General features: G+C 49.1%; 1 protein-coding gene across 2 annotated transcripts in view; it reads right to left on the reverse strand.

Annotated features, from left to right (window-relative positions):
* SEMA4F (ssemaphorin 4F) overlaps nt 1–14,982 on the reverse strand; it is a 180,725-nt gene that overhangs the window by 28,274 nt on the left and 137,469 nt on the right. For both annotated transcript variants that reach the window (XM_030547104.1, XM_030547105.1), the window contains exons 9-11: nt 9,617–9,764; nt 5,952–6,174; nt 4,650–4,759 (exon numbers count right to left, since the gene is read on the reverse strand). In XM_030547104.1, the coding sequence (XP_030402964.1) occupies nt 4,650–4,759; nt 5,952–6,174; nt 9,617–9,764 (481 nt within the window). The remainder of the gene's footprint in view (nt 1–4,649; nt 4,760–5,951; nt 6,175–9,616; nt 9,765–14,982) is intronic.

Genomic DNA, 14,982 nt, shown 5'->3' on the forward strand with positions numbered 1-14,982 from the left:
GCTTTAACCTGCTATTTCACCACTGGGGGCTGCTCACATCCTCGCCATACTGTGCTGCCCAGTGCAGAAGTGTGTGAGCTGACCTTGTCTGTGAAGACTGAGGCAAAAAAAGCATTGAGTATTTCAGCATTTTCCACATCTGTCACTAGGTTGCCTCCCCCATTCATTAAGGGTCCCACACTTTCCCTGACCTTTCTCTTTTTGCTAACGTACCTGTAGAAACCCTTCTTGTTACCCTTCACATCCCTTGCTAGCTGTAACTCCAGTTGTGTTTTGGTCTTCCTGATTACACCCCTGCATGCTCGAGCAATATTTTTCTACTCTTTCCAGTAATCTATCCAAGTTTCCACATCTTGTAAGCTTCCTTTTTATGTTTAAGTTCAGCGAAGATTTCACTGTTGTGCCAAGCTGGTTGCCTGCCATATTTGCTATTCTTTCTGCACATCGGGATGGTTTGTTCCTGCACCCTCAATAAGGCTTCTTTAAAATACAGCCAGCTCTCCTGGACTCCTTTCCCCCTCATATCAGCCTCTCAGGGGATCCTGCCCATCAGTTCCTAAGGGAGTCAAAGTCTGCTTTTCTGAAGCCCAGTATCTGTATTTTGCTACTCTCCTTTCTTCCTTTTGTGAGGATCCTGAACTCAACCATCTCATGGTCACTGCTGCCTAGGTTGCCACCTACTTCTACTTCCCCTACCAATTCTTCCCTATTTGTAAGCAGCCGGTCTAGAGGAGAACGGCACCGGTTGGTTCCTCCAGTAGTTGTACCAGGAAGTTGTCCCCAACACTCTCCAAAAACTTCCTGGATTGTCTGTGCACTGTTGTATTGCTCTCCCAGCAGATGTCAGAGTGATTGAAGATATCCATTAGAACCAGGGCCTGTGTTCTGGAAACTTCAGTTAATTGTCGGAAGAAAGCCTTGTCTACCTCATCCTCCTGGTCCGGTGGTCTATAGCACACGCCCACATCACCACCACCCTTGTTGCTCTTGCTTCTAAACTTAACCCAAAGACTCTCAACAGGCTTTTTCTCCAGTTTCATACTGGAGCTCTGAGCAATCATACCACTCTCTTACATACAGTGCAACTCCTCCACCTTTCCTTCCCTGCCTGTCCTTCCTGAAAGGTTTATACCCATTCATGACAATGCTCCAGTCATGTGAGCTACCCCACCAAGTTTCTGTTATTCCAATCACATCACAGTTCTTTAACTGTGCCAGTACTTCCAATTCTTCTTGCTTGTTTCTCAGACTTCTTGCGTTCATGTACATGCACCTAAGATAACTAGCAGATTGCCCTGCTTTCTCAGTATGAATCAGGAGGCCCTCCCATTGCACCCTCCTCCTTGTGTTTCCTCCCAGTATCCCACTTCCCCACTTACCTCAGGGCTTAGATCACCGTCCCCTGGTGAACCTAGTTTAAAGCCCTCCTCATTAAGTTAGCAAGCCTGCCTGCGAAGATGCTCTTCCCTCGCTTCATTAGGTGGATCCCATCTCTTTCTAGCAATCCTTCTTCCTGGAACAACATCCTGTGGTTGAGGAATCCAAAGCCCTCTCTCCGACACCACCTGCATAACCACACATTTACCTCCACAATTTGACAGTCCCTACCTGGGCCTTTTCCTTCAACAGGGAGGATGGACGAGAACAACACTTGCGCCTCAAATGCCTTTATCCTTCTTCCCAGAACCATAGTCTGCAGTGACCTGCTCAAGGTCATTCTTGGCAGTATCATTGGTGCCCACGTGGAGCACTGTGGTGCCCACGAACTCATACAAGCTTGCAGCATTCAGCGGCATAACTGGACACTGCAAGATGGAAGTTCCTAGGGTTGTGTCTGGGACCAGAGATATTGGCTAGCTGCACAATCCACAATTGGTTGCACAATCCAAGCAGCGGCTAGCCAAAAGTGCTCACTCATGTAGCTGGGAGCAGCTTACATGCTAGAGGCTGTGTGGGAACAACCCAGGAGTGGGGTTCTCACAGCAGAGCAGGGGAAGGCTGGCTCCCAGAGTCAAGGATTGGAGTGACCTAGCAGATCACCGGTCCAGATAACACCAGGGGAACATCACAGCGGTGCAGCAAGCAGGGTATATGTGTGGCTTGTTACGTCACACTTCTAGATCTGGTGGAATTTTCCGTCAGTGGGGGGACTGCACTGTCCTCCCCAGGGGTGCAAGGACAGAACATAGGACATGTCCCTGCTCCATGAATATGATAGATAGATGTGACATGCAGAGGTTGATAACTTCTCTAATAACTAAATACTCAGGCTGCTCTATGTAACAAATAAAGGGTAAGTTTCCTTCGACATGGTCCGGGGCCAGAAGATGAAGCTAGATAAACTCAGAGTAGAAGTAAGGGGCAAATATTTTGTTTAACAGTGAGAGGAATTAATCACTGGAACAACTGACCGAGGGATGTGGTGCATTCTCCATCATTTGGAGTCTTTAGATCCAGGCCTGGCTCTCCACAGGATCTGCTCTAGCTCAGACAGAAATTATGGGCTGGATGCAGGAATCACTGGGTGAGGTTTTCTGGTCAGTGCTACACAGGAGGTCAGATTACATGAGCAGAGATCCCTTCGGCCCTTGAAATCTGTACATCTGGGAATCTCTTACACCCCAGTGACCAGGTCCCTCCCCACCCCATTGATTTCTGAGGCTTTTCTATCATTTGACAGGCTGGTGCAGTCATTATGCCATCCCCATCAACACCATGCACCCCTTGCTGAAGTATCTTGAGCAGCCTTGGTGGCAGAGTGCAACAGGGAAGCAGTGACATTTAGAAACAAGGAGTTCAGCATCACAGCTACAAGGTCCCCTAAGGCCGAGGCACCAGGTGCTCAGTGCTGATAGTAGATTTTCAAAGACCAAGCACTGCCCACACTGTGCTTTGAAAAATTTCCATGCAGTCTGAGAGACTAAATCTGAGCCTCTAGAAGGGTCCCTTTGACAATCCTCATGCACCTCCAGCATGCACTGCATGTAGGCTCTATAACCCCATGAGCCTCTGGGTGCCCCTCCTGCATAGATCTTTGCATTCCTCCCACTTTGTGCAGCTTCCTATCACCTCCTTCACAAATCAGGCAGGGATCAGCCAATGGGACACTCTTCCTCTCTGGTGTGAGGAGGAGTGTAATTCAACAAGTGGAATATAGCCAGCCACTTGAATAACATTTTGAGTGGGAGTTGTCTCTCTGGGGATGGGTGAAGGGGGAAGTGAGACGGGTGTGAGAGCTGAGACTCAGCAAACTGCGCAATGAATAGGAAGACTTCCTCAAACAGGAACTCCCAAGGGAGACAGAGCAGATCCAGCTCAGTGCTAGCACGTCCACCATACAACGACTTGCTGTACTGAAGCAGCAAGAAAGGAGCTGGACGGGATCACAGCCACATCTCTTGAACTAAAAATTTGGATTCACAAAGGAGCACATGCCCAGCCCAATAGAAACTGCTCTTCTAAGAGCTCCGGTTGAGTGCCAAGCATGGATCCATCCATATGGTAACTCTCAGAAGAGCAATCTATGACCCAGGTACAGAGAACTGAACAGTCTCCTGCCTATGAGGTGAAAAGATTAAGGGTGTGATCATTAGGGCAGAGAAGTGTAATGTATTGTGGGGAATGTTCACTCACAGCTGAACAAAACGCTCCTGGAGACTAGAGGAACAGCCTGTAAACCTGCAAGGACCTGAGAAAGGAACTGCAGACAGGGCCAACGGAGCTGATCTGTCTCCCCACCTCACACTGAGTCTGGAATCAGGAAGTCGGCCCAAGGTACCTGAGAAATTCTCTCTCTGCCTTGGATGACACCATGACACCTATATACCCTGATTCCCTGGAATCGGGCCCCGTGCCTAAAAGGGCCCCACGTCTTAGGCACCTTTTTAATTAAAAAAAAATTTTTTTTATATACCTGGCAGCGGTCTGGGTCTTCGGCGGCAGGTGGTCCCTCACTCGGTCTGGGCCTTTGGTGGCATTTTGGCAGCAGGGGGTTCCTTCAGTGCCGCGGAAGACCCAGAGTGAGTGAAGGACTCCCTGTTGCAAAGTGTCGCCAAAGACCCGGACCGCCGCTGGGTATTCGAATCGGGCCCCACAGTTCCTAAAGCCGGCCCTGTATATATTGCTGGAGCTGCCAGCCACAAAGGGAAGGTCCATGAGCATAAAGATAGCACTTTTGTGACTAGTAGCCCACAGCTGCCGGAGTCACTCCCTGCACAAATCTCAGTGCTGCCAGGACCACATATTAAACTCACGTGATCACCATTCCTACAGCAACCAGCCGACGCGGACGGGGGAAGAAAAACAAGATTCCATGGAACTTCTAATATATAACCTGTAAGATGTACAGTTGCCATGGTGCTGAGCACAGTATAAGCACTCAGGCAGATAACTGGGGCGTCTGGGTAAGGGAGGAATCTATTACCCTCACCAACAGGGAGCAATGGAACCCAGTAAACCTCATTTGCCAGTGAATCAGGGATAAGGAAGGTTGGGGCCAGGCAGCCACTTTTTGGATTTGATCCACCAGACCCCCATTTTCCCACCCTGTACGTGTTGTTTCCTTTTCAAATACCACGTGTCCATCAGTGCTTGGAACATGCCAGCCTAGCCGGAGCTAGCTCCAGGCACCCAGGGGCTTGTTCTCTCACCTCATGGAGCTGCAGGTTCTGAATTGGCTGGGGCTCTGGGAATAGTGTCAGATCCTCAATGATGACAGCTTTTTGGGCAATCTTCACTGCTTTGTGCAAATGTCCATCCTCTGCAAAGGAAAGGCCAGAGCAGGGGAAGAGATTAGATCAGCACCACCATCTGGTGCCACAGCAGCAGAAACAAGCTCCACAACTGTCCCTTCCCAAAAGGGCCTCAGCTCCCATGCCAGGGGGTGGCCATTCTTGCTCTCACCTCAGATAGCTGACCCTCAGCCTGCATCTCAAGCCCTCCCTGACACCTCCTCTCTCCATCACTGTGGACAACATCAGCATCTGCCTGTCACTCAGTCCCATAATGCAGAGGTCCCATTTGACTCTGGATGTGAGGACCTAGAGAGAGGTCATACCATGTTCATGTCTTGCAGATTCTTTCTGCATAATGTCTCTAAAATATGGACTCTCCTACCCACCCACACGGCTAAAATTCTCATCTGGGCTTTGGTTCTCACACGTCTCCATTACTGAACATCCTTCTCCCTGGCCTCGACAAATGTAGTCTTGCCCAATGCACACCATTCAGAATACTGCTGCAAAGATTGTTTTCCTAGCTCATTGCTTTGACCATGCTAGCCCCTCCCCGCATACCTCCACTGGTTCCCCTTTTCTGTCACTTCAGACATATGCCCTTGTCTTTGCTTTCAAGCCCCTTTGCAACCTATTCCCACTATTCCTATCATCTCTCATTAACTACTGAAATGCTGACTCCTCTCCAAGTCAGACCATCATGACAGCTTCCTCTGCCCACTTGTTACATTTTCAAACAAACATTTTGTGCCTTCTCCCCTGTTACCCCCACACTTGGGAGATGATCCCAGTAAACAGCCCCCAAACTAACTCATTATCATCCTTCAAAACCCTCCTTTGCTGTGAAGTCTAAAAAAAAATTTGACAATGGTGCTAGTGTGCTGAGCCCACTTCCTACCATGCTGACCAATATTGTCTGTTTCTTGGTACTCCCCCCTCAGTCTGTCTGTGTCCATCTCTTGTGTTATTCTTAGACTGTAAGCTCCTTGGGGCAGGGGTTTGTTTGTTCTGCATTTGTACCGTGCCTAGCACCCTGGGGGCCAGGTCCATGACTGGGCTCCCAGGAGCTATAATACAAATAATCAATCATCTCTCCACTCCATGTGGCTGCCCCCAGGTGACTGCACCTGATTTATAGCAATACCCTCCCAACCTGTGCCCATTCTTTCCCTGTGCCTGTCCTTTCCTGTCTCCACCCAGTGCTGCCATCTCCCTCACCGGTCCCCAGGTACAGCATATCATATTCCTGCCCAGAGACGCTTCTGACACGATGTACTGCAATTCTGAGGTACTGTGTGTCCAGCTTGACCAACATGGGCCCCATTTCCAGTGGATGAACAACCTGGTCCATGAGAGGATGATCTCGGACAAATGTCAGAACACGGTCAGGCAGTGCCAGCGAAGAGCCAAAGCCAGCCAGCTTCATGCTCCTGGTAATGCACTGTGGGTAAAAAACAGGAAGACATGTTCAAATGACCTGGGCAGCAGAACACCTGGACTGGATGTTGTTTCCTAGTCAGAAACTGGTAATTCCACTCCTTCAATACCCTCGGGATCTTCTGAATACAAAATATGGTGCATACAACCTGCATATGGGGTTTCATACACACAGTAGCAAATCATTTTGTGTTTCAGCAAATTCCACTGTGACTGGGGCTAACTCCAGAATGGCCCATTCAGGCTTTTAAGGAACATCTCAGAGCAATAGAGGGACTACTTAGCTGCCCTTACAAACAGGTCACAAAGGTATCTACAGGCTAATGGCTGACTAGGGAGATGGTTAATAGCTTAACTAAGCACCTGAGAAAGGGGGATATAATGAGAAGCATTAGAAACCACTGCCATCTCTGCCTACAACAAATCCTCCCCAGATAAAATCTGCCCTCTCACAGAGACAATCAGTTATTTTTGGCCATTATAATTGCTAATTTTGGGACTTCGGTGTTTTGCCATTTTCACCTTTGCTGTATTTGTGCATTTTGCCTCGGAAGTTTTACTTGTAATTAATTTTTATATATTTTTAAAGTATGTTTTTTTGCTCAGGAATTTTTTAAGTATTGGTGTTTTGCCTCGAGTGCTTTATTAGGCACTTCTGATAAAATCAGTTAATTTTTTAAACAGGCATTCTGCTATAGTAGCACTTTTTTTAATAAGAAGTTACAGTAGCAACTTCTGTGCGGCCTGGAATTGCAGGATTGAGCACAGCGCTTGCTGGCCTGCACAAATGTACATGAGATTAACAAACACTAGCGTCCCACCTCTCATTCAACGTTACCCCTTCCGAGCAGTTAGGTTGCGACCCAACACTGCTTGGTTTGACTGATGTTTTGGCTGGATGGCTCCTCGCTCAGCGCGCCAATTTGTTGATAAATTGGGCACAGTTAATTGCTTGACCATACTTTGGTTTGTTATGAAATATACTTACGAGACAAATAACCAACGTTAGTTAGGTTTATTGCTATAAGCCATTATAATATAACACAGGAAAAAAGGTTTTATACTGGGGTGGGCAAACTTTTTGGCCTGAGGGCCACATCGGGGTATGGAAATTGCATGGCAGGCCATGAATGCTCACAAAATTGGGGGTAGAGGTGCAGGAGGAGGTAAGGGCTCCAGCTGGGAGTGCGGGCTCTGGGGTGGGGCCAGAAACGAGGAGTTCAGGGTGCAGGGGGGTTAGGCTCTGGGATTGGGGGTGAGGCTGGGGCTGAGGGGTTTGGATGGCGGGAGGGGGATCAGGGCTGGGGCAGGCTGTTGGGGCGGGGAGGGTGAGGGCTCTGGCTGGGGGTGCGGGCTCTGAGGTGGGGTTTGGGGCACAAGAGGAGGCTCTGGGCTAGGATCAGGGCTGGCTCCAGGGTTTTTGCCGCCCCAAGTGGGGGGGGGTGGGGGAGGAAAGCCGCAATCACGATCAGCACCTGCTCCACCGCACCACTTTTTTCTGCGGTGGCAATTTGGCAGCCGGTCCTTCCCTCTGAGAGGGACCGAGGGACTCGGCACCGAAGAGCCCAACGTGCCACCCCAAGCACCTGCTTGCTGAGCTGGTGCCTGGAGCCGGCCCTGGCTGAGATTGAGGGTGGGAGGGGGAGATCAGGACTGTGACAAGGGACTGGGGTGCAGGGGGTGCTCAGGGGTGCAGGCTTCGGGTGGCGTTTACTGGAAGCATGTTCCCCCTCCGGCTCCGAGGCATGGCCAGACGGCTCTGCAAGCTTCCCCCTCCACAGGCACCATCCATGGAACCGTGGCCAATGGGAGCTGCAGGGTTGGTGACTGCGGACGGCATAGTGTGCAGAACTGCCTGGTCATACGTCCATGTACTACGTAGGAGACGGAATGGGGTCATGCCGGCTGCTTCCTAGGAGCTGCGCAGAGCGGAGCAAACCCCCAGACACCGCTCCCTGTCTGGAGCGCTGGAACGGGGCAAACCTCCAAACCTGCTCCCCAGCGGGAGCTGACGGCTGGATGTGGCCCGTGGGCTATAGTTTGCCCACCTCTGTTTTATACAATACCAGTCTCCAGGAAGCTACCTCATGCAGTGTTGTTATATTTACTTTATAGAATCACAGAATCATAGAATATCAGGGCTGGAAGGGACCTCAGGAGGTCATCTAGTCCAACCTCCCGCTCAAAGCAGGAACATTTCCCAACTAAATCATCTCAGCCACGGCTTTGTCAACCCTGACCTTAAAAACCTCTAAAGAAGGAGATTCCAGCACCTCCCTAGGTAACCTATCCAAGTGCTTCACCACCCTCCTAGTGAAAAAGTTTTTCCTAATATCCAACCTAAACCTCCCCCACTGCAACTTGAGACCATTACTCCTTGTTCTCGTCTGTTTATGTGGAAAGTGGACTCCCAAAGTTACACCCTAAAGCCATTTTTATATCCTGTTTACAAGTAAAAGGTATTGTGTACACTATTTGAAACTAAATTTAACCAATTAGGTTTTTACTTTTTTTTTTCTTTTAAAATAACATGGTGTAACCCTTATCGTTTTATTCTGTACACATGCATTTTAGGTACCAAAAGGTATGACTCCACCTTCCAGTTTTGGACTAGGGTAGAACAATTATTTGTTATGTCCTCTTCCTTTGGGACATTCCAACACAGGCCTGTGAGAGAAACTTTCTTTTTGCTCTTATGATAAAGCACTCATCTGTACCAATTTTGACAGCTTTTTTATTTGCGTAAGCCAACACTTATTTTAAGTATCAGAGGGGTAGCCGTGTTAGTCTGGATCTGTAAAAGCAGCAAAGAGTCCTGTGGCACCTTATAGACTAACAGATGTATTGGAGCATGAGGTGCCACAGGACTCTTTGCCACTTATTTTAGTGAATGCAAAGGTTATGGGACACTTAGCATAAGTTATCAGGGTTATATAAAAATTATAGGCCAATTTAGGCTATATAACTGCTATAATACTTGTGCTTACTGCATACTGAGATAGATAGGTAGATATGTGTATGAATGGTATGGTACACATGATACATATATATATTAGGAAGTATATGTTAGTTCAGGGCCGGCTCCAGCGTTTTCGCCAATCGAAGCAGGAGGGGGAAAAAAAAGGCCGCAATTGGCGGCACTTCGGTGGCAGCTCTACTGCCGCTGCTTCAATCTTCGGTGGCAATTTGGCAGCAGGTCCTTCCCTGACAGAGGGACTGAGGGACCTGCCACTGAATTGCCGCCGATGAGCCAGATGTGCCGCCCCTTTCCATTGGCTGCCCCAAGCACCTGCTTGCTGCGCTAGTGCCTGGAGCCGGCCCTGTTTGTCAACACCTCCCTCACTGCCCCACCCAGTGTTCTAGGCCAAAGCCTGAAGGTCACAGTCCTGTTCATGAAAAAGAAAAAAAGAAGAGATCTGTATGTCAGCACAGTTCTAGTCACTTACTGCGCCTGGCCGTGGCTCAGGGACATCTCCACCCATGATACTTGTCCACTTGTCACAATCATGTTTAAATTCCTTGAAACGGCCGTTCATGGCTTTCTGGATGTCCCAAATGCTGTAGGCACAGACAGCTGAGACCTGCCCGCCATCCCTGAAGGAGAAACAGAAAGAGAGGTTAATTAGCTGTAAGAAAAGCTTTGAGCAGATTGTCAGGGGAGAATCCTCAGACTCCGAGTGGCATCAAGGAATGACTTGTGTGAAGTTAAATAAGGAGTGTGGCCCATACAACCTCTCAAGTTTCTATTTAGCATATCAAAAAAGATTTAGAGGTGACTTGATTACAGCATATAAATACCATCATGGAAGAAAAATGCCAGGTACTAAAGGGCACTTTAATCTAGCAGAGAAAAGCATAACAAGACTCAATGGCTTGATTCTGGAGGCAGATAATTCAAATCAGAAGTTAGGGACAATAAAAAAAAACAACAGATTAGCCGTTGGACCAAAGTATCATGGGCAGTGGTGAATTCTCCAGCTCTTGATGTTTTCAGATCAGTACCAGATGCCTTTATGGAAGGTGTGCCTTAGTCACACACCATACAGGGGTAACTGAGTGAATGTAATGGCCTGTGATGTACAGGAGGTCACAATAGGTGACCTAATGGCCCCTTTGGCCTTAAACTCTATGAATCCAGTTATAGGCATTATCAGTAGAGATATGCACTTTGGGGAAATTCACTCATGAGTGGTAAGAAACCCCTAAAGAGCAGGGAATGAGGAAGATATTTAGATAAGTGACTGAAAAATTGCTCTCCTGAACTAGGCACCAGATGTCAAAGCTAGGGCAAAAGTGATGCTATGAAGGTAGGAATTGAGCTCTGTATAGTTCTACACTGAGGACATTACAGAAAGCAAGCCTTGTAAGACACCTTGGTTGCAGTGGGATGGGATAGCTGCTAACCCACAGCATGTTCCTATAGAGGATTTGACCCAGTGGGATCTATCTATCAGGAGGAAATAGCCTGTCCCCTAACTCTACTTGGGGGATTGTTCCATTAGGTAGCAGTTAGGAGCACTTTTAATGTCATGCATACGCGTGTGTCAGGGTGTATGCTAACCTCCACTGAAGGCAAAAGATTTGGAGAAGACAAGAGAAAATCAGTAACCACGTTAGGGAAGAAATTGGGGTGTGGGCCCATTACCCATTTGTCTTCAGCGAAAGCTGTGTAAGTAGGGCTCAGCGGTAAAGGATGGGACTCTCTAGTTCTCCTGGCAGATGTGTCACCATAAAACATTATAACAGTAGATGCAGAAGACCTGGCACAAGCAAAGGCAGCTTCGCATGTCAAATCCAGGGGTTCCCAAGTATCAGACCTACATATCACAGTGTGGCACTGTTGCAGAACTTGGGACAGGTCTTGTTTGATAAAATGGTTATTTTCCTATATTGTCGCTGTTGTACTTCAAGATGTGTTGTGTCTCTCTTCTTCTTTGGTGTGGGCGCACCCAGGGTACTCAAGCCAAAGAGTTCATGACACAGCATGTGCCCTGCACCTCCTGACTAAGGTGGTCAGGTGTCCTGTTTTTGACTGGAAAGTCCAGTAAAAAAGGGGACCAGACACCAAAAGTAGATTACTGTGGATAGGGAAGGAAGGGGAGGGGAAGGACTCGGTCATCAACCTGCACCAACCCCTGCTCAGCCGGGGCTGCCTCCTACCTGCATCACATGGGCAGGCAGCAGGCTCCACATCAGGCTGCAGCTCCTGTCCCAGCCCCAGAACAGAGGGAGCCCAGCTGGGGAGAGGGAGGGAGGTGGAGAGGGGAGAGCAGTGAGTGACTGGGGAAGAGGCAGGACAGGGGGAAGGGCCTAGGGGCAAAAGAGGTGGGACAGAGAGAGAGAGAGAGTGTGTGTGTGTGTGTGTGTGTGTGTGTGTGTGTGGTTTCCAAAAATTAGAAAGTTAGCAACCCTGCTCTCCACACCATGGGCCAAAGGCATAAATGGTGGAGTCCCCGATCCCCTTTCAGTTCCTTCACACCAGAATCATGATGAGATAGACTCCAAGGAAGAAGAGAAAGAGTGTACGCTGTGGGTTCTCACACAGTTACAATGCAGTTAAGTAACAGATTTTTCTTCTTTATGTGACTGCACACATCCATTCCACTTAGATGACACCCAAGCTGTGCATCATGGCGGTGGGGCCTGGAGTCAATTTGAAAAGGGATTGCACCGTTGCTCTCCTAAAGTCAAGTCAGCTTTGGAAGCTGCAATAATCACACAATGCCTGGCAAAGATATGCCTCGAGGACCATGTCTCTGCTTTACAGATATCCTCTATAGGCACATTTTTCAACAAAGTCAGGCAAGTTGCTTGGGCTGTGGTAGAATGCACTGCCACTCTTAGAGGACATAAAGTGTTAGCTAGCTCATAAATGAGGGTTGCCAGCCCTCCAGGATTGTCCTGGAGTCTCCACAAATTAAAGATTAATCTGTAATTAAAGATTATGTAAGGTGATGAAACCTCCAGGAATATGTCCAATCAAAATTGGCAAACCTACTCATAACATGAGATTATCCAGTGAGAAATTTCCTGGGCTGGAACTGCCTGACCCTTTATCCTTCCTGGATGGGACATACCATATATACTTGCTCATAAGCCGAATTTTTTTAGTAAAAAAGGGAAGCACCAGAGATGGGGGTTGGCTTATGAACGGGTATAGAGAGGGAGAGATGGGACACAGCCCCTCCCCCTGAACGGAGAGAGCAAAGAGAGGCAGCACAGCCCACAGAGACAAAAGGGAAGAGACAGGGCCACAGTCTCTCCGCTTCTGGCCACGCTGTTCTCCCCTCAGCCTCTGAAGTAGTTGCAGCTCCGGGGCTGGTAGGCTGCAGGGATGCCGCTTGGCCCCACCCCACAGAGCAGGCTGTGGCCACGCGGCCCAGCCCAGCTCTCTGGAACATGCTGCAACCGTGCTGCCAAGCCTGCTGAAGCAGCTCCAGTCAGGTCAGAGACATCCTCCCCTGGCCCTCCCCAGATAAGGTGGGAAGGGGTGGGATGGAGAGAGTGTGGGGGTCCCAGGCTAGGGGCGGTCATGTGGGGGGTGGTCACAGGGGTTACTCCCCTGACTCCCAGCTTCTCCCCCCCAAAAAAATGTCACAGCCCCTCAGGGTAAGCAGCTGACATGCTGGGACACTTTGTTTACTTAGGTTTACCTCCATGCCTGCAGATGCTCGAGGTAAACAAACCATCTCAGCCCACCAGCGGCTTATCCTGATGGCCCAGGAGCCAAAGTTTGCTGACCCCTGAATTATAAGGTCAGCTTATGAATAGATTGATTGTCTGATTATGGTGAGAGCTGGACATCACCTTCATTAGAAATTCCAGATGTGGTTTCATTGAGACTTTGTATTTATAGAATGTGGTACGGGGGACCTGTCATCAGAACTTGCAGCTCTGCCCACTTCTCTTGCCCACGTGATAGAATCACAGAATATCAGGGTTGGAAGGGACCTCAGGAGGTCATCTAGTCCAACTCCCTGCTCAAAGCAGGACCAATTCCCAACTAAATTGTCCCAGCCAGAGCTTTGTCAAGTCTGACCTTAAAAACCTCTAAGGAAGAAGATTCCACCACCTCCCTAGGGAACCCATTCCAGTGCTTCACCACCCTCTCAGTGAAAAAGTTTGTCCTAATATCCAACCTAAACCTGCCACACTGCAACTTGAGACCATTACGCTTTGTCCTGTCATCAGGCTCTGCATCCGACCAAGTGGGTATTCACACACAAAAGCTCATGCTTTCTAGTCTATAAGGTGCCACAGGCCTCTCTGCTGCTTTTACAGGTCCAAACTAACATGGCTACCCCTCTGATACCAGGTACCACTGAGAACAGTCTAGATCCATCCTCTTTGGAACCACCCTTCAGGTAGCGGCCAACAGCAGAGGGAGCGGCGAACAGCAGAGGCTAACAGAGGAAGCTTGCCTGGGATCTGTCTGTGAGGAGGTACGTTAAGTGCTGCAATTAGGGGGGGCTGTGTTGGTGAGTATCTGAGTGTCTGTTGCAGGGGACAGTTTGTCAGTTTGACCGTGTGCTTGATTGTTTGTTTGAACAGTGTGAATTGGGAGTGCTTTGTTCCAGATGGGCCTTGAGTGGGCCTGACTGCTATAAAAAGGCAGTCAGCAGAGAACCAGCTAAGCGGCGAACAGCAGAGGCTGACAGAGGGAGTTTGCCTGGGGAGAGCCCATTGAGGCTTTCACCTCCCGGGCTTCTGTGAGTTGCTGCAACAGCTGAGGAAGCTCTTAAAAGCAAGAAATTATGGAAGGTGAGCATTCAGCTGTTGTATCCTGGACAGGTTGTGCCATGTTTGTCTTTCTTCCACAGGCCAGAAGCGACTTTGTCTGTACAAAGTGCAAGCTGGTCTCTATATTGGAAGAGAAGGTTCAAGGTCTGGAGCAACAAGTATCGACCCTGTGTTTGCATAAGAGAAAATGAAGATTTCCTGGACAGACGTCAGGATATGCTTCTACGGGCACAACGTCCTGAAGAATCAGAGCAGGCTGTGCAGAGGGGAGAGAGGGAGGGTGAAGAAATTTGGCAGCATGTGACCTCCAGAAGAAGAAAGAGGAGCATCCATGTACCAGCAATGGAGATACAGATGAGCAATCATTTTCATGTTCTTTCCACAGGTACTAATGCGGAGAGTGGAGTAGATGGTACATCTGAGAGAAGGGAGCAGAAGGAGACTCCACCGATTGGAAGGCAAGAGATGCACTGTCCTAGGGATGGGGGTTCCACGACCACCACTCCCAAGAGGAGGAGGAGGGTGGTGGTGGTTGGGGACTCCCTCCTCAGGGGGACTGAGTCATCCATCTGCCGCCCCGACCAAGAAAACCGAGAGGTCCGCTGCTTGCCAGAAGCTGGGATTCACGATGTGACGGAGAGACTGCCGAGACTCATCAAGCCCTCAGATCACTACCCCTTCCTGCTTCTCCATGTGGGCGCCAATGATACTGCCAAGAATGACCTTGAGCGGATCACTGCAGACTACGTGGCTCTGGGAAGAAGGATAAAAGAGTTTGAGGCGCAAGTGGTGTTCTCGTCCATCCTCCCTGTGCAGGGAAAAGGCCTGGGTAAGGATCATCAAACTGTGGAAGTCAACGAATGGCTACGCAGGTGGTGTCGGAGAGAAGGCTTTTGAGTCTTCGACCATAGGATGGTGTTCCAAGAAGGAGGAGTGCTAGGCAGAGACGGGCTCCACCTAACGAAGAGAGGGAAGAGCATCTTTGCAAGCAGGCTGGCTAACCTGGTGGGGAGGGCTTTAAACTAGGTTCACTGGGGGAAGGAGACCAAAGCCCTGAGGTAAGTGGGGAAAT

This window comes from Gopherus evgoodei, unplaced genomic scaffold, assembly GCF_007399415.2.
Source record: "Gopherus evgoodei ecotype Sinaloan lineage unplaced genomic scaffold, rGopEvg1_v1.p scaffold_52_arrow_ctg1, whole genome shotgun sequence".
Classification (NCBI taxonomy): Eukaryota; Metazoa; Chordata; order Testudines; family Testudinidae; genus Gopherus; species Gopherus evgoodei.